Source organism: Grampus griseus (assembly GCF_964374135.1).
Source record: "Grampus griseus genome assembly, chromosome: 15".
NCBI lineage: Eukaryota > Metazoa > Chordata > Mammalia > Artiodactyla > Delphinidae > Grampus > Grampus griseus.
In genome coordinates this window covers 80,759,239-80,776,699 of record NC_139009.1, presented here as the reverse complement: position 1 = coordinate 80,776,699, position 17,461 = coordinate 80,759,239, and the positions used below count along the sequence as shown (strand labels likewise).

The following is a 17,461-nucleotide window of genomic DNA, read 5'->3' as shown; positions in this document are numbered from 1 at the left end:
GCAACCACGCCTTGTAGTTCCCGGCCCTTTCCTGGCGAAGGGAGGGGTGGGGGACCTACACGTGGGAACCTCAGAAGGCAAAGCCGGCTCTTTAGGTGTTGTGATCTTTCCGTATTCTTTAGATCTTTTGATATTTCTTCAATGTCTTAGAACTCCAAAGATTAACAGATACTTAAAAAAATTATCTGTTTTTACCTTCTAAGAAGAAATAAACAGAAAACAAAGGTGAGGAGAAGAGAGCATTTATAAGACAATTTGGAAATACCAACAAATTTTTAAAATACTCCTACTGTGTGACCCAGCAACTTTCCTTCTAATAATTTAGTGGGTGCAAAAATGGGCCACAAGCGGGTGTTTGTGTGTGTGCCTGTGTGTAACTATATAGGGCTTTTTTTAGTTCTTTGTCACCTATCGGGGTGTTTGGATACATTTTCATCAGTACGTGTTACCTGTGTACCAGAAAACCACTCAGGGAGACGAGAGGGGGCCACACACGGAGGCTCTCCCAAGCCCAGCCCAGGCGGCTCACCGTAGGTGCTCAGCAGGCTCTCAAACTGGGCGAGCAGCCCGATGGTGTAGAGCTGCCGCAAGAAGCCGTCGTCGTGCAGGCAGTTCCTCAGCTTGATGACGAAGCCACAGATGAGCGCCGTCAGCTGCAGGGAACAGACACCGCCTCACCTCGCGCCTGGCCCGCCCCGGTTCCTGCACCCGCGTTGCTCTGCCTGCGGCGGCCCCTCACCCTCGGGGGCTGGGACCAGGAGTGCAGAGGCCACGGGAGGGCTCGCTTCCAAAGGTCTGTCTGGTTTTGGTTCAGCTTCCGACCCGACCTTGGGGTCACTCCTGGGCCAGAACCTTCTGGAAGCCCAGAATGATTTCCCCACGGTGAAAGGAAAGGCCTCTATGCCCGAAGATCCAGAGCAGCGCCGGCTGGAAAGCGGGGTGCTCACGACGAGGGGCAGGAGCGGAGAACAGGGTGCCCCGTGCACAGCCCCGGCCTCGTGGGGACAGGAAGCCACACGGAACCCACCAAGCCTCTGCCACCGTTCACTCTGCTAATCAGATGACTGCACCTGAAAACTGGTGATGCTCATCTAAGCTCTTCCCTCCTCTAAGGGAAATCGAAATCACCGGAATAGAGTTGTGCCTGAGCGGGCCTAATACCTGCTGCTTTATAAACCAGAAAACAGATTGTGCGTCTTCCCTCAATGAACTCCTCTGCAGGGAAGAACAAAGGTGGCACCAGGGCCGGTGTGACCCCAGGCTCCTTGGGGCAGGTTCCCAGGGAGCAGGTGTGAAGCCGGACTGTCCTGAGCACCTGCGATCCAGCAGCTCCCCTCCCCCTCCCTCCAAGGCCAACACCCAGGCCTCAGGCCACACGGGTAAAGCCACAGGCGGGAGGGCAAAGCGCCACGCTGGTTTCCTCAACCGGCAGAGAGGGACAGGTTCACCTACCGTCTGGCAGAACACCACGTCGCGGCGGTACTGCAGGCTCAGGAAGGTGGCGATGGTGGGCGCGCTGTCCTGCATGAGCAGGAAGACCATCGCCTTCTTGGCCTTGTCGCTCATCATGGCCACGCAGTCCGTGAGGGTGGTCAGCAGGGGGTACAGGGCCTCGCTCCACTCACCTGGCACGAGGGGCGGTCGGCTCAGAAGGTGGCGCTTCGAAGGCCCCCGGCCCCCAGTCCCGCACCGGCCCTGCCACCCCGCCTGCCCCTCCCGCCTCCGCACGGCCCAGAAGTGGCGCCAAGTTCAGCCCCGCTCTCTGCCCTCCTAGCCTGAAGCTTCTCCAGCAAACGCACCATCAGCCCTCCTCGGGGACCACCGACACCCGCTCTGGGGACTCTACACACTCACGGCCCCGACTGTTCCTTTCGAGCAAGATGACAGCGAGCTCTGGGAGTCATGACTCAGCAAGAACACACTGTGTCTGCGGAGGCCAGTGCCTCCCGGCACCGCCATCCCTCGCGGGGTACCTGCTGTCTGGCTTCTCTGATCCAGGCGGCGAGGCAGAGCCCCGGGCTTCCGGAGCAAGGCCAACCCAGCCTGGCCGAGCCTTTGCGCCGCGGGCGCAGGCCCCACCCACGACTGCGGAAGGACCCATCCCGCCTACGCAGACGCAGCCCTCAGCGTCCCCGCCTCCTGCGCTTTCTTCCCCGCCGCCACCTTCCTGCCAGACTCCCCCTATTCCTGGCTTAGTGGGGTTTTTCTGTTTTTGGAATATAAGGAAACTTTGACCCTGTACCAAAACAACTTTTTAAAAATAGAACCTCAGGGGAGAAAAACAGAGTGAAAGGTATTTTTGGCTTTGGCTCTTCTCGGTCCTTCCTATTTGGAAGACATTGAGACGAGAAAAGACATGCCCCCATCAGTTATATTTTTTTAACAGGCCACCAAGCCCAGAAATAGGCACTGGATCATCACCACTGGGTGCGCCCACCCGGAGCGCGGCGAAGGCAGTGGTGTGCAGCCCGGGCAGGGCACCCTCCTAGGGTGGGGTGCATGCAGGTCACAGGATGCCCGTGACCGTCACCCCACTCAGGACAGGACCTGGCCTCGTGAGCAGTGCAGCTGCTAGGATGGTCAGCTCCGTCTCAGATAAACAGAATCTTAAAAAGAGAGAAGGGAGCTGTGGTTCTGCTCTCTCCAACTGTGTGCTTCACGCTTTGCTGAGAAACAAATTCAGAGAAACGCCTAAAACCTACAAAAGGACTTCCCTGTACTCAGTGTTTGGTCAACGCAGATTTTCAAGTCTACGTAGCCATTCAAAATTTGGAAATGATCTAAGTGTATATACAGACACACTGTACGCGGACAAGGATTTCTACCTCTAGTGGGAAAAAGGCAGGCTTACATTTAGAAAGTCTACAGCAAAAAGGTCCTGGCAAATAAATCACAGTGGAAAAGAACCCTGCATGGAGGCGTGGAAAATGTGAGTCCCAGGCCCCAGCTGCCACTGAGCAGTGGTGGGTGAGCCGTGGGCAGGTCCCCTGACCCCTCAGCCACAGGGGCCCTTCGCGGTGAAACGGGGTGACTGTTGTGGATAATATCCACGTCTTTCTTCCTCTAAAATTCTCAGAGACCATGTTTTTGTTTCTTTGAAGAACTCTGTTGAATCCATGTCAATTATATTCAACTGTCAGAAAAGGCCAATGGGCGTTAAGTTTTAATAGCCAAGTAGTTTGGGGAAAGGTAGGCAGTCATTAAGACTACGCTTCACCTCAGAAGTAAAGGCTCTTAGAGCAAGTGTTGCCAATTTTACTTTCTGTTCCACTTAACATGAATATATATATGTAATCACTATGCAACTCTTGATTGTTTTAACCTGAAAATGATCAGAATATACAAGTGGTCTTATGTGACTGAGCAAGCCCTCTGCATACAATTTTTTACTCTGCCTACTTCTGTTTAAACGAAATCCACATAAGAATGACTTAGTTTTGCTGCATTAGAGAAAAAACAACAAACCAGACAAAAAAAAAAAAAAGACACTGAAAAAAACTGTAGAATTGGAAGAATGGTTAAAAAAAAGCACTCAGGGTTTGTTCCGGAGAAGAGATGTGGCCCTGGGCGGGAGTTGAGCCTGATGTCCGCCTAGAGAAGGGCTCAGCCGTGTCTGGATGGCTCCAGAGTTCAATGAGAGCATCAACCAGCCCTTAAATCAACACCTGTGAGTGCCTCACTCTCTGTTTTCTCACTTAATCCACAGAGAGAGGACTAGTAATAGGGGTAAGGAAAGCCTCAGAAAGGCTAAGTGTCTTCCCAGACACACAAAAAGAATGGCCACTCGTACACACATCTGACTACGCAGCGAAGAGTCATTGGGGATTAATACATTTTGGGTCAACGCGAGGGGAAACCAAACTTCAGAACTTCCAAACAAAATAAATTTCAGGGACAGTGATGAGATTTCTACCAGAACCTAGTTACGTACAGGTGTCTGGGACGTTAGGGTTGGTGAAGGGGTTTACTCTGCCTCCTACATCGAGAAAGTCTGGCAATGAACAAAAAACACCAGTGCCTAAGCAGCACCCTTCGTGCTGGAGCCGATGCCCCTTGTGGGGCAAGCTCCCGACCTCACTGCTCACCTGCAACATGCACTGACGGGCGGCCAGTCCAGGACTGTGCTACTTCAGGTAGCTTTGCTTTGTGTATTTTCTTTTTTTTCTCATTAATAGGGGAGGGAAAGGAGAGAGTAGGGAGAGAGAGAGAGAGAGAGAAAATGGCGTGTTCTAACTCAGACTAAATACAGCTCTGTGGGAAAAGCTAAAGGAACCCCTGGCAGGGGACCTTTTAGTCCATCTGACATCAACTGTGGACAGGCCACCAAAGCTTCTGGAAGTGACAGAGCTCACAGAAGACGAGGAGAGCTGTACAAGCCAGGCTGCCCGAGTGCTGCCCGGGAACCCGCTAGACCTCCCCTCGGCTCTACAAACTGCAGGGCTCGCAGAGCCGAGGAAAGCCCCGAGCTGCCTCGGGCCAGGGTCATGAGGCCGCCACCCCCTTTCCTGGCCTTAACTGCTGGGGACGGTCACCGCCACGGGGCTCGGGGGAGACAGCGCAGCGAGAAGGCACCGACCTGTCCGGCAGGTAAGCTGGGGGGACTGGGAGTCCAGAGGCAGGTGGGAAGGAGCCAGGCCCGGGCCAGGGGAGGTGCTGGGGAGGGCCCAGGGAACCAGAGCTGGAGACCTGCTCGTGACCAAACTAACGTTTCTGGGGAGAGAAACTGAGGGGCTGAAAGCAAACTGGGGGGTTATGAGGCGCCCCATCAGATGACCCGCTGATGAGCAAATGGGGTTCTGGAGTCACGGCCGTGAGCGGAGCTGAATTCCCCGGTGCCATGTGAGCGAGAGGATGCTCTGAGAGCTGACGGGAATAGTGCGGCCAATCCCGCAATCACAGCTGGCTGCACCCTAGACATGAGGCAGGCGGCCTGCGACGTCATATTTACATGCAGTCAGAGGACGGGATGACTGGATAGCTGCTTTTTGGAGTGTAAGGGGAAAAAAACCCCACAACATCGTACTTGGGGGTCTCATGCTCCCTCTGGGAAAACCACAAGCCACGTCGAGGAAATTCGATATGAACTAGAGCAGGGGTCGGCACGTTTTTTCTGTAAAGGACTAGACAGTCAACACTTTAGGCTTTGAAGGCCACAGGGGCTCTGTCACAACTACTGGACTCCGGCACTGCCCCAAAGCAGCCGTGGACAGTACGTGAACGAATGGGCGTGACTTATTTCCAGGAAAACGGTATTTACAGGAGCAGGCGGTGGACGGGATTCGCTCGGAGCAGTGGTTTGCCGACCCCTGAACTAGAGTCACAAACACTGATTTCTACATGCAAATGCAGTCCAAAAGATGCCATTTCTAGCACTAACTCCACCCGCAGCCCACAGCAGTGCCTGACAGGAAGTCTAAGGCTGCAGCCAGGCTCAGAAGAGAGGAGGCTGTGTGATTACCGTGCCACAGCATCTGGACGGCTACCTCTTATCTGCCTCCCCCTCCATGGGACGCTCGCAAGCTCAGGTGAAATCACGGGAAGCGTCACGTACCATCATGTACCTCTCTTAGCCAGGCCACCCACTTCAGGAAGCCTAATGCGCTCGTGGACACTAACTTCTGAAAAGGGTTTAGGACGGGAAAGTGACAAAAACGCATGTGGTAGCCTGCTTCTGGCCACAATACCAGCCCGACTGGCCCCTCGGCAAACCTAAGAAAAGTTGCTACATCCCTCACAATGAGGAAACTCCTAAAATGTTTTCCTGACTCTGGGAGTACAAGGTAACCTTTGACAGTTTAGCTACAAACACGCCCTGAATATTAAGAAGACGTCTGCAGAAGCCTTGAACATAAACCACGTACCTGGGCTGGACTCTTCAGGAGGGGGACTGCAATCTGCACAGAAATGGAGGGTGACACGGATGATTAAGGAGCGGCACACGGTTCAAACACGAGCAACTCAACGCTTAGCGCAACTGCGGCAGCAGCTGGCAGTAAGCCGGCTAAACCGAGCCTCGGAGAAGAGGCCGGGGGCCTGCCTGCCTCTTCCCCAGGAGTCACACGCAGGTGGTCGGGCTGCCTGGAGCTCCCTGCCCGATCCACCGGTGTCAACATGCATGTTGCTGGTACTTCAACATGACACACTCTTCGGGAAGAGCAGGTTAACGTGTCACAATGAGATAAAGCCCCCACGTCCATCCCATTGCATGTGCTGGAGCCCATGCTGGCTCACGACATCTGGAAGCAAACTTGCAGTGAGAGAGACTGACCGGTAAATCGAGCGTGCAGCTCAGAGCCCACCGCCCTGACTGACTTTAGAGCCCGGGCTAGAGGTCGGCTGCTGAGATCCAAAAGGTTAGGGTCGTCGTAAGACCCATATACCAGACACATGCATGCCAATCTTTACGATGTTTAAGCCAAATACAAAACGTTTATGATTGAGGGAAGTCTGGAATTGGAACATCCCTCCAGGTCCCTCAAAGAATACCAAGCTTAACTCAATTTCACCTACACTGAGTCACATCGGGAAGTACTCATTTCAAGTTCTCTTCTCCCTTAAAAACTCTAGAATTCCTGGTTAACTGGGTGTGCCACCTGAAACAAACAAGTTTGAAAAGGGATCGTTTGGGCTGAAAGCTTATTTTATTTTATGTCTAAACTTTTCAGTTCAAAGAACGTTTTAGGATCCTGAAACAGGTGGTTTCAGATCCTCAAGAGTAACTGGAACCAGCTGAACGGAGACTTTGACAACCTGGATTGTCCAGAAGGGTGGTGGCAGGGATCTTCTCTCTCATCGTCTTTGGCAATGACTTCTTCAACTGGCCAACGGGACAGAAAATAGAGCAAAGTTAAAGGCCTCTGTAAGTTGAAGACTTTAGCGTCTTCACCAGAGTGCAAATGTCCTGAGACTGCCTGCTTCACACAGCGGGAAACCACCGTGGCGCGTGTGCTGCACAGCGGTGACCGTTCAACATCTGTCTGGCGAAAACAGAATTACCCCAGGCCTTGGAAAAATACAGACTTCTGTCTCCCCATAACCCTTCCTCCAAGGTCCCAAGGCTCTATGAGGAGAAGGGTTTAGAAGACTGTTTTCATGATCTGCAGTGATCCCAAACTGCTGGGCTGGGACCATGCCTGAGAAGGGATCAGGGGTTAAACCCACTGCGTAGACTCGTCTTTCAGTCAAACGGGAGAAAGGGATCTCCTCTTAGATCACAGAGGCCCCTGCGATTTGATGCCCACTGTGGACTGCTCCACACACATGCAGATTTTAGCACACAGTCTCAGGGGTACGGGGACCTGGGGTGCAACCCATAGATCTCAGGTTAAGAGAAACCTGGTCCAGGGTTTGAAGGACTCTTCGGGGATGAGGAGAGCAGGAGAGAGTGTGTGTGGGAGGTAATGGAAGTCACCAAATCCTGACAGTTTGCAGACGGGTCACTTGGGTGGAAAACCAGGAGAGGGAGGCTCACGGAGCCTCTACGGTCCCCGCTGCGGGGGACTGGTCAGTGGGCCCTGCGGAGCCCTGACCCCAGGCGGGGCTGAGGCAGGGCGACTCCTTGATGAAAGATGAAAACCAAGGACCCAGGACAGGGTAGAGAATTGCAATGAAAAGAGAGAACGCCTTTCAAAGAGGCATGGAGTTGTTCACGGGCAGTAAATACGCTGGTGTGAACACAACCCCGCTCATTAGGCCAAAACAAGTGCCCCAGGAACCTGGAAGGGCATCGGGAGTCACGACAGAGCCCAGCTCTGGTCCCTGAGGACAAGAGATTGAGTAAAACAAATGGCTCACAGTCTGGTTTGTCCAGATCCTCCTGATCATGCCGAGGTCTGGACGGCTTCCCGGCTGTGCTCAGATTTTTAAATTAAGGACCACGTGCAGGTAATTTAGAGGCCTGTGGTTTCATAAGTTTCTTTTGAGCGCTGATCAGAGTCAGACTCTCTCAAACGCTTCCTACTCCCATAAGCACAACAGAGCTGATCTGTACGGCACACACAGGTACAAGTCAAGCCCTAAATATCACAAAGAAATGCTCCTTTAAATAACTTTAAAACTGCGCTTAAATTTGTCTATATATTTGAACAATAGGGGACGTGCCTAGAAAAAGAGGACATTTAAGTTATGAATACAACAGTATATCCAGTTAAATGAACTATCTCCTGCATTTAAAAAAATCCAATCAGTAACTTTTTTTAAATATGCAGAAAAATGTTTAAATTGCAAGCAAGACAATATTAAAGAGAAATGAGCAATGAACTTTCAGAAATTTTTTTAAAGAAACACAATTTACATTAAAAAAAAAAAATGACAGCACGAACAAAGACAAAACAGTTCCATGAACCAAACACAGGTTTGGGGAACTGAAAGTCGAACCCCTCACAGATGGCAGAGTGGAGGACGGGGACACCCGAGGAAACACAGGCTCAAGTGAGAGCGCACCCTGAGGACAGACTGCAGGCGGACAGGAGGGGGAGGGCGTCTGACAAACCCAAGGAGGATTTACCAAGAGGCTCCGACAGGGGAGCGAGACCCTGCCTTGAATGAAAGCTGCCCGGTTCAGAAATGACAAGTCCCACTGCCAGCGGCCCATCCCTGGCCCAGCTGGGCCTTAACCCGCCCAAAGGGGGGCAAGGAGGCGGCGGCGGCAGCTGGATCTCAGCTGCCTGGCGCACAACCCCACCAGCTCTTCCGGGGAAAGGCCAGAGCTGCAGGGACCAGGGACCCACGGGTTCAGGAGGCACGAGGCCCCCCGCTGTAAGGCGGCAGCGGGGCAGAGCGTCTGGTCATGCCCTGTGTCTCCGCAGGCAGCAGGCTGTTTCTGAAGCGTGCCGCTTCACGCCAGCGTCCCGCCTTCTACCGAGAGCCCCACCTTGGAGGTGGCGCCGAACAGAGGAACCTAACTGGCCCCCCCAGACGTGGGAGCGGGGCCCACCCTCTGACTGGGTTACGAGCAAGGCCCAGGGCAGCAGGCCTCTGCCGGATAAAAGCGCGCCCAGCCAGTGACAACCAGGCTTTCCAGACGAGTCCGCTGGGCCTGCCACCAGCTCTCATCCAGAGAGAGCTGCGCGCCTCACCTTGTCCCTGATGCCTGATGCCGTAAGCAACCTCACGAGAAAGGCATCTACCGTTCGGCCTCCTTCGGGTCCCCAGACTGGCTGACAAACCAGCAAAGTCCAGGAGCCCCACCCTCCCGGACGCGGCAGCGTGAGCCCGCGGGGCCCTGAGGACCGGCCTTCGCCTGCAGGCTCACACGCGGCCCCCCCCCCCGCCCCCACTGCTCTGGGTGCCGCGACACCCCCTCTGCTGAGAGGCCTCCCTGCAGTCTGCGTGGCGGGCGTGGAGTTAGAGACACACACGAACACACAGACAGCGCTCGAGGTGGAGGTGGGAAGCGGGGTGCGTACGCACGTGTGGTCGGGTGAGGGCGGCATGCGGCGGGGGGGCGTGGCGAGGGGGGCCCGTCGCAGAGGGGGTCCTCCGGTCGGATCCAGTAGGCCTGGCTGCCCCGGTTACCTTTCCTTCCTGCGCAGCTGCCGGTGCCGGGGAGGCTGTGGTCGCAGCCCTCGGCCTGCAGGCGCTCCCGCTGCAGCAGCTTGTCTGCCCGCTGGATGATGCATTCCAGGCTCTTGTCCACATTCAGCCACACCTTCTCCTGGCGGACCCAAGGGGCGCGGGGTCAGCTCTCCCAGCAGGAGACACAGGGCAGAAAGCAGGGCCCGCCCCCCACCCCCGGGCGCCACGCCCACTGAGAGCCCTCAGGATGCAGAGAGGGTGAGACAATTTGGAATCCCCCATTAAGCTGCATCTGCTTTTCCAAAGACAAGTCGATGTCCCGTGGGCGTCAGTTTCAAAGCTTGGGGGACGTCTGTTAGTCGCTGTCCCGGAGGCCACTGTGGGTACAAGGGCCACGGGAGCACCCTCGTCCCCTCCTCCCTCCCCGCAGACCTCGTACAAACACCGCAGGGGACTGAGGTCTTCTGGATGGAGGCCGTGGATCGCTCAGCATGGGGGACGGGGGCGGGGGGTCCCTGCAGAAACCCAGGCAGCACTCAGGACGCCAGGGCAGGCCTGGGGGAGCGCGCTGCTGCCGCCGGCAGTCCGGTGCCCCCAGGACGACATCGCCGAAGAACAGTCCCAGCAAATGACAAACACGAGTCCGTGATGTGTCACTCCCTCAAGGGGCAGACCCTGCTCTCAAAGCCCACCCAGCGGAAGCAACATCGTGACGGGATGTCAGGGCGGCGTCTCCCAAATCCTCACCAAGCTGCCCAGCACCTCAGCTCCCACATCTCCAGAAAGACGTGGCCCCGGCAGGGCTGACGGCCAGTGGAGGCCGAGGGGGCAGGGCCCGGGCTGGGCCCGACACCCGCGAGGGAGCGAGGCCTCGCATTTTCCAGGCCGGCTCAGCGGTAGGGTGACGGGCGGGGGCGGCAGACTCACCCACTCCTCCTCGTGCCAGTCCACCTGCAGGGAAGACCGGCTGTTCCTGCCCGACCACCTGGCCATGAGGGTGTCCTGGTCGTTCCTCAGCATCACCTGCTCCTCCTCAGTGGAGGTGGGCGAGGCCTTGGAGGCGATGTAGTCGGGCCGGGCCGCGTTCAGCCCATGGATGGAGGTGGCCAGCAGCTTGCAGTCGCACACGGTGACCAGCTGCCGGGTCTGCAGGGACACACGCACACCCGGCCTCTCTGAGCGCCCAGCCCGCCCCCCTCCGCCCTCCCGCACGGTGCCCACACCCCAAGAGCTGCAGCCCTCGAGACGGCCGAGGTTTAAGGCTGCCTGCCGCACGACGGGCCCGGCTGAATCTCGGCAAGAACTTCCCACAGAAGCCCGGAGAACGCAAGGAGGACGACAGGGAGGCCAAGAAGCCTCTGACATTCTTGGACCCCGGCCAGCCTCTGAGCCTGACATGGCTGGAGGAGGGGCCCGGGGTGAGCCCAGTGCCAGCCTTCACTGGCTTCCCGGGCTGTCCCTCCATCCCAGGGCACAGGCCTCACTTCAGTTTAACCACTGAAGTCTTATGCGTCACATCTAATACCTGAAGCCCCGGGCAGCGGGATTCCTGGCATAGCACTTGCGGTTCTGGGGAATTCTGCACGCAACAGCAGCTCTGTGGCTCAGAATTTGACGTCTGACAGCGTCACCTTTATTTTATGAGTGGATTTAATCCCCGGCTCTCAGTCTTTTTACTGGGCAAACACATGGGAAGGATACAAGACATTCGGACGGGGAAAAGCAGCTCATCCCAGTGAAGCAGGTGTGTGTGGGGAAGTGTGACCAGAATCTGTGTGTGCACGTGTGTGTGCCTGTGGCCACGTGTGTGTTTGGCGGAGGCACGTACGTTGGGAGAGACACTGAGTCATGTGAAAAAGCATCACCCATCAATTTTTAATCAGGATCAGGTGACAGTTAATTAGAAGCTGGTTTGTGGACTATACATAACCCAGTGAAATTATACTGTTCTTATATTATGTGTGTATAATAATTCAGTTTCTTTTTTCGAACTGTGAGTACAACAGAAATGTGGCCCCAAATGTGCTGGGTAGGCAGTCACTAAGGAAGCAGAGGAACTGTCCCAGCTTCAACAAGACCCCCGTGCGCTCCCTGGAAAGCCAAGTGCATGAAGCCACAGCTGAGGCTCCTGAGCTCCGGGCTCTATTGCTGGTCTGCCCCCATCCAGCTCTGTGACCACGGGCCAGTCACCAAGCCCCGCCCCAGGCCTTTGTGGGAATAGGATCTGAAGTCAGACCTTCAAGGTCATCCCAGTGTCACCATTTGTGTGGACAGCTCTAGGCACACATGAGGTGTCCAGGGGTATTCAGAAACCCAAGGGACCCCCACCCACCTGCAGCAGGGTAGCCTCTCCTACCTTGTCTGCTAAGATGGCGAGTGTTCTTTCGAGGCCAGTGGCGGACCTGTCCTTGGCCGCCCTCGAGAGCCTCTCTGCGTAGTAACTCACTTGGGTTTTCAGGGTGTTGATCTGGGCAATGATCTCCTTGGCTCTGACAATGTCCTGTGGTATGTAGATGATGGACTGGCAGCTGGACGACGTACTAGAAAGGATGAGAACAGCTTCTAAGGGGTTCTCTTGAATCGGTGGGGATAGTAGCACCTCCCCACCCCTGCCCACCACCAACACGAGGTGAAGCCTCCTGTTACTCGGGGCTGTTTCCTAGGCTGGTCTAGTTGTTGGTGGACAAGAGGAAATCTCAGCAGATCCATTCTGTCTGTACAGTAGAGGCTTGAAATGTTAAAATACAATTAAGCCTTTTATTTATGTTTGCATGTATCTGTATTCTTACTGTGTTTCTACCTGTGTGTACAGATGCTGAACCCAGTAGTTGCCTGGATGCTCACAACCTTTCACCTAAGAACCTCTTCTGTCAGTTTTTAAGCAGTACTTGAGTGGAGACCTGCTGACACCAGAGTGGCTCACACCGCAGTGAAGGGAGACTGCAGTAGGGGCTGGACTTTGCCAAAAGAAACCTGTCTTTTCATTTGGCCAATCAGGACTTCAAACTTTCTGCGCACAGACCCACACCCTCCCTCATGTGTCTACCCCAGCAAGTCCCCAGAACACTGGGCTTCCATCCTCTCTCCCCTGCTCCGGGACTCCCCTGCTCAACGTTCCATCGGATGAAGGGGGGCATGGAGAACATGCCGAACTGGAGGCCAGGCCTGGATGCCTCACTGGCTTTGAAAACCAGTCCTTCCCTCGTCCCCCACTCCCTGCCACCGAGCAGCATGTGCATCTTGGGATCTGATGTCAAAGCTACTGTCCGGCACAAACACCAGCCTCTGGGGATCCAACTCCACGTCCCTGGCTTCGTGGGACCTTCTAGATGGGGATGGTAAATTGCATGTCTCTTAGCTAAGATCCCCAATCAACCCAATATTATAAGTTTATTTTTCAGACCACCTGAGGAAGCTGAGGGAAACAGGGAGACGTATAAGGCAGCCATGCTTCATGTAAGGAGGGGCCCTGACTGGTCCCCTCGAAGAGCTGCCCTTTGAGTTCAGGGGAAAAGGGAGGACCGCACCCCCCACTGCTGCCCCTGGAGGTGAGGGTCACACGGTAGGACTGAGCCCTTTCCCTGCTGGGCTCTTTCCAGGGTAACCCGAAGCTGGGTCACCAACAGACCGCCCTGCCCATTCCCCTGATGGACTATGGGGTAAACATGCAAAAACAAAAACCCGAAGCACCCGAGAAAAAACAACACCCCAAGCCCAGACACCACAGTGAAAAACGATGGAGCTGCCAGAAGCCCATGCAGCAGGCTGCGGTCAAGCCTGCACAGCACGAGGTGCGCACGCTGCTCTCCAACCTGCAATCGCTGCTGAATGAATAGCTGCCGTCTGGGGCAGCTGCGTCTCGGGGGCGCTGCCCCAGGTCTCGGGAGCGCCACCCCGGGTCTCGGGAGCGCTACCCCGGGACCGGCTGTGAAATTTACTCTTCCCACACGGGAAGGACGTGGCGGAATAGCTACCATCTGGGACAGCTGGGTCTCGGGAGCGCTACCCCGAACAGGCTGTGAAATTTACTCTTCCCACACGGGAAGGACGTGGCGGGAGTGAGAAAGGATGCACTTCAAAGAGCTGCTGTTCACGGATGACCGTGAACACATGAGCGTGGGAGCCCAACCACAGGCCTAAACGGGGGGCAGCCGCAGAGCCTCAGCCACCGGGGAGGGTGTCCTCAGCGTGCAGCACCTCCAGGAGTGTGCGCCCTGCCACGGCCCCTGAGCTGCTCCAGCTCTACGACAGCAGCAGTTCTGAGGGCTACGGGTGCCTCACAAGCCCCAGGGCGGAGCCCCTGTTCTGGGCCGGGGCAAGCGCCCCGGGCGGGTCTGGGGAGGCCTGGAACGGCAGTGGGGACCCCAGGCAGCAGGCATGGTGGCTTCTGGCTGCCATCTCATTGTTGGTGGAAAAAGTCACTGGGTTGTATTAATTGTTGGTTTGCCCTCCAGGGATAAAACTGGCCCTAGTAATACTGTTTTACAAATCTCCATTAACTATTAAATACCATAAAAATGTAAGCTGGCTTCATTCCTACAAGACGTGAAGGGAAACTGAAAACTGAAAAGCAACAGGTTCTTGTAAAAGAAGCCAGGAAGGGACTCCCAAACGCACCAGTGGGTTGACTTGAAATCCCAGCACCTGGGGACCTGCCCGGCCTGGGCTCCTCATATCCCGGAGGAACAAAACTGGGTCTTCGCTTCGAGTGAGCACAGCAATGAACTGCTACCAGACTGGGAGGGTTTGACACAGCAGACCGGAGATGGGCTATTCATTATCACAGAAGATTGCAGTTGGAAGGAGAATTCTGTCTATGAGGCTACAACTAGGAGCCCACGGGGGCACGGAGGGGGAAGCACCTCAGAGGAGGGGACAGTCTCTCCGCACGAGAGCAAGACCCAAACACACACTCTCCACAGACAGAAAACTCACCAACACTCCTCAAAACTGCTAAAGAAAAGAACCAAAACGAAATATTAGCAGCTGGTTAGCAAACGGCAAATGCAAAACAAAAATTAAAAAAACAAGTTCTCTTTCGTCAAAATTCTGGAGATCATTTGTCGAGGCCCCGACTACAGGGACAATTAAACTCAAGAGCCCAGCATGCTCACTGGTGAGAGCAACGTCTGCGCGTGTGCTCGAGCCCCAGGGAGACGTCCCATGCGGGCGAGTAACACCTGCGCCGAAAGGAGAGCTCCCCTGGTGCAAACCATTCCTGCAGGTGGTGTTACGACATCAGTAGGACATTAAATAAAAATGTATATATTAGAAAAATGCTGTAGAAGCGCTTAGGGAGTAAGAGGTACTGAAGTTAACATGCCAGACAGGTATCAACACCCCAACCTTCCTGGGACAGGGACAGCCCTCTTGAGCGGCTTTCTCCTCCGGGGCCTCCACGCCAGCCTCAGGTCACACACTCGCACCTCCACGCGGCCACATGCAATGCTGCGACAGACACGCGGCTGGCTGTGCAGAGCACTGTGGCACAGGAAGCTCGCCTTTGTCCTAATTCCCAGAGAAGCACCGCGTCGGTGAGTCCTCGGAGGGATCTGGTGGCCTGGCTTGTCTGCCCAGGGAGAAGCCCTTGGTGGGGACGAATCAAGGTCGAGGAGGCTGCCAGGGGCCTCCCAGAGATGCCACCCAGCGCTCAGCTCTGACCCGACTCCCCAGCTGCTCTCCGCCAGCCTGCGGGCCCCTTGGCCCACGACCGGTGCACCTGACCTTTCTTCCCAACCCGTGCAGTCCGAGGTCACCTTGCTCAAGCCCTGTCCTGACTCCCGCCCTGGGGCCTGAGGCTCCGGCCAGCGCTAAGCCTCCTCCGACTGCCCCGGGGGTCCTCCTGAGGCTGGCGGGCCTTGGCCTCACCATCCTCAAAGCACTCGGCTCCGGCCCCTCAAGCCCACGTTCCACGCAGACTGCCCCCTCGTGGCCCCAGCTTGTTCCTTCTCTGCAGCCCCACCTTCTTCTCCGGGCCTCGCTGCCCCGTCTCCTCCAGAACCTCGCTCCATCAGTGTCCTCTGCCGTCTCCCCGCACTTGCCTTCATCTCTCCTATCAGCCTGAGCACGGGCTCGTCTCGGTCACCTTCTGCGCGCCTGAGGCCTTCACGCTGCTCTTCCACCTCACGGTCCCAGGAGCCCAGGCCTCGGCCACACGCATAGCATCCACTTCTTACACCCGCACGCCCTGGTCAAGGTAAGCCTGGCGCGTGACGCTCGGGAAGATCACCCACGCCTCGCGGCGTCCAGCTCGACAGCTCGGTTTAGCGCTCTCTCCCGTCCCCTCTGATCCACAGCACACCCTGCACCCTCCGCTCGCCGATTTCCAGCAGGCTCCGAGCGCTGGTGCTGACTTTGCCCCAGGGCCAGGCCCAGACCCGTCAGCTCTGGTCACCTCCGCGCCGCCTGCGCCTGCCCGGCCCCTCCCCTTGGCTCCTGCCCCCAAGGCCCCGCCCCTCACCGCGAGCTCCGCAAGGCCCGCCCCACCCCGCCCTCCTCCCAAGTTCCTGCTCAGCGTGGTCAACTCCGTGCAGCCCCTTGAGCCTGACACTGACGACCTCTCCCGGGCTTCACGCTTTGTGACCTTCAACCGACCGACCAGGGCCTGTAAAGGGCAGCTGAGCCCCAGCGTCCAGGAGGGCCGCCGCCTGGGGCGCTGCTCTCCAGGTGCATTTCCATCCGCTGTCATTTTACAGGGACAGGACCAGGGCTCGGGTGCCTCGTCACCCACCCAGCTCAGTCACACACACAGAGCAGCACAGGGCCCGTAAGGCAGCTCCTCCCACCCCGCAAAAGCAGATCGGATGCTGGATGTTTTCTGTGGTCCCGTTTTGACTTTCTTTTTTTTTAACCTAGGAAGCGTCAGACAGCAGTACAAGGACAACAAACACCCTCCAAGAACTTACTGTTTCTTGGTCTCTTCAAATTTGTGCAGCTTTTTGCGGAGACCTCCTGACTTAAAGCCTTGGCAGTGTGCTGCTGGCGCTCCGATGGTGACAATGTCGTAGTTCTGATCTGAATGACAGAAAGCTCTCCTCCATTACTCTGGGCTCAGGCCTGTGGACGAGCCAGCTACAGGGATACGTGCACAACTCTGGGATCCCCCGCCAGCCCACTTCCAAGCAGCCTGTGGTTCCCTCAGTCGCACAGCCCGGGCTGCCCGAGGGCCTCTGGAGCCAAGCACCATCATCTCGGCTACGAGGGTCCTGTCTCAGGGGAGAGTCACACAGGGCAGAAGGCAACTACCCAGCGACTCAGCTTGCATCCCTCCTTCAGAAGGATGACCTGTGGGCAATTTTCTGCCACAGCAACACAAAGGGAAGCTGGAGGGAGGACAAACGAGGGGAAGGGGTCTGAGCTCTCCACAGAGGCCTTCCAGAGGCCCTTGGGCTGGGCCTTTGCCGAGCGCCCAGCAGCAGCACACACAGGGCAGGCTGGGGCAGATGTGGGGCAGCTCAGGGAGAAAAGAAGTGAGATGTGATCGAGCGAGACGGTTACCTGATCCTCCATCGTCCTGAACTCTCATCCTCTGTATGTGTAAGTTTGTGGGAACAAATTCTAACTTTTTATCTGCTTTCAAACTGCTTGCCTTGAACGAGGGACCTGAGGAATGGAATGTGAGAAAATAAAGATGGTCAGCCCGTATCCCCCATTCATGAACGGTGGGTGGAGAAGGGACAGTTTGAGGGTATTGCCGCGGGTATGCAGGTGTGTGTCAGCAGTGGCCTCAGAAACTCTGAGCTGCCCGTGAGCACACTTCCTTCCCAGACGATGGGGGTGGAACATTGAGGGAGAGCAGCTCCCGGCCAGAAGACTGGTTCGGGGTCCTAGGTGGTGAAAGGGGCCTGGGGGATCCACCCTCAGAGGCTCGGGCGCGACGCCGGGCCTTCCCATAGGCAGCTCTCAACCGACAGGACTGACACAGGGACAGGATTCTGTGCAGCAC

The 17,461-nt window shown here is 56.2% G+C and overlaps 1 protein-coding gene across 2 annotated transcripts in view; it reads right to left on the bottom strand.

The window, feature by feature from the left end:
* Nucleotides 1–17,461, bottom strand: part of INPP4A (inositol polyphosphate-4-phosphatase type I A) — a 54,952-nt gene that overhangs the window by 19,257 nt on the left and 18,234 nt on the right. For both annotated transcript variants that reach the window (XM_082672062.1, XM_082672063.1), the window contains exons 10-17: nt 17,014–17,118; nt 16,422–16,530; nt 11,873–12,056; nt 10,444–10,662; nt 9,517–9,655; nt 5,862–5,894; nt 1,453–1,625; nt 530–653 (exon numbers count right to left, since the gene is read on the bottom strand). In XM_082672062.1, coding sequence (XP_082528188.1) covers nt 530–653; nt 1,453–1,625; nt 5,862–5,894; nt 9,517–9,655; nt 10,444–10,662; nt 11,873–12,056; nt 16,422–16,530; nt 17,014–17,118 — 1,086 coding nt within the window. The remainder of the gene's footprint in view (nt 1–529; nt 654–1,452; nt 1,626–5,861; nt 5,895–9,516; nt 9,656–10,443; nt 10,663–11,872; nt 12,057–16,421; nt 16,531–17,013; nt 17,119–17,461) is intronic.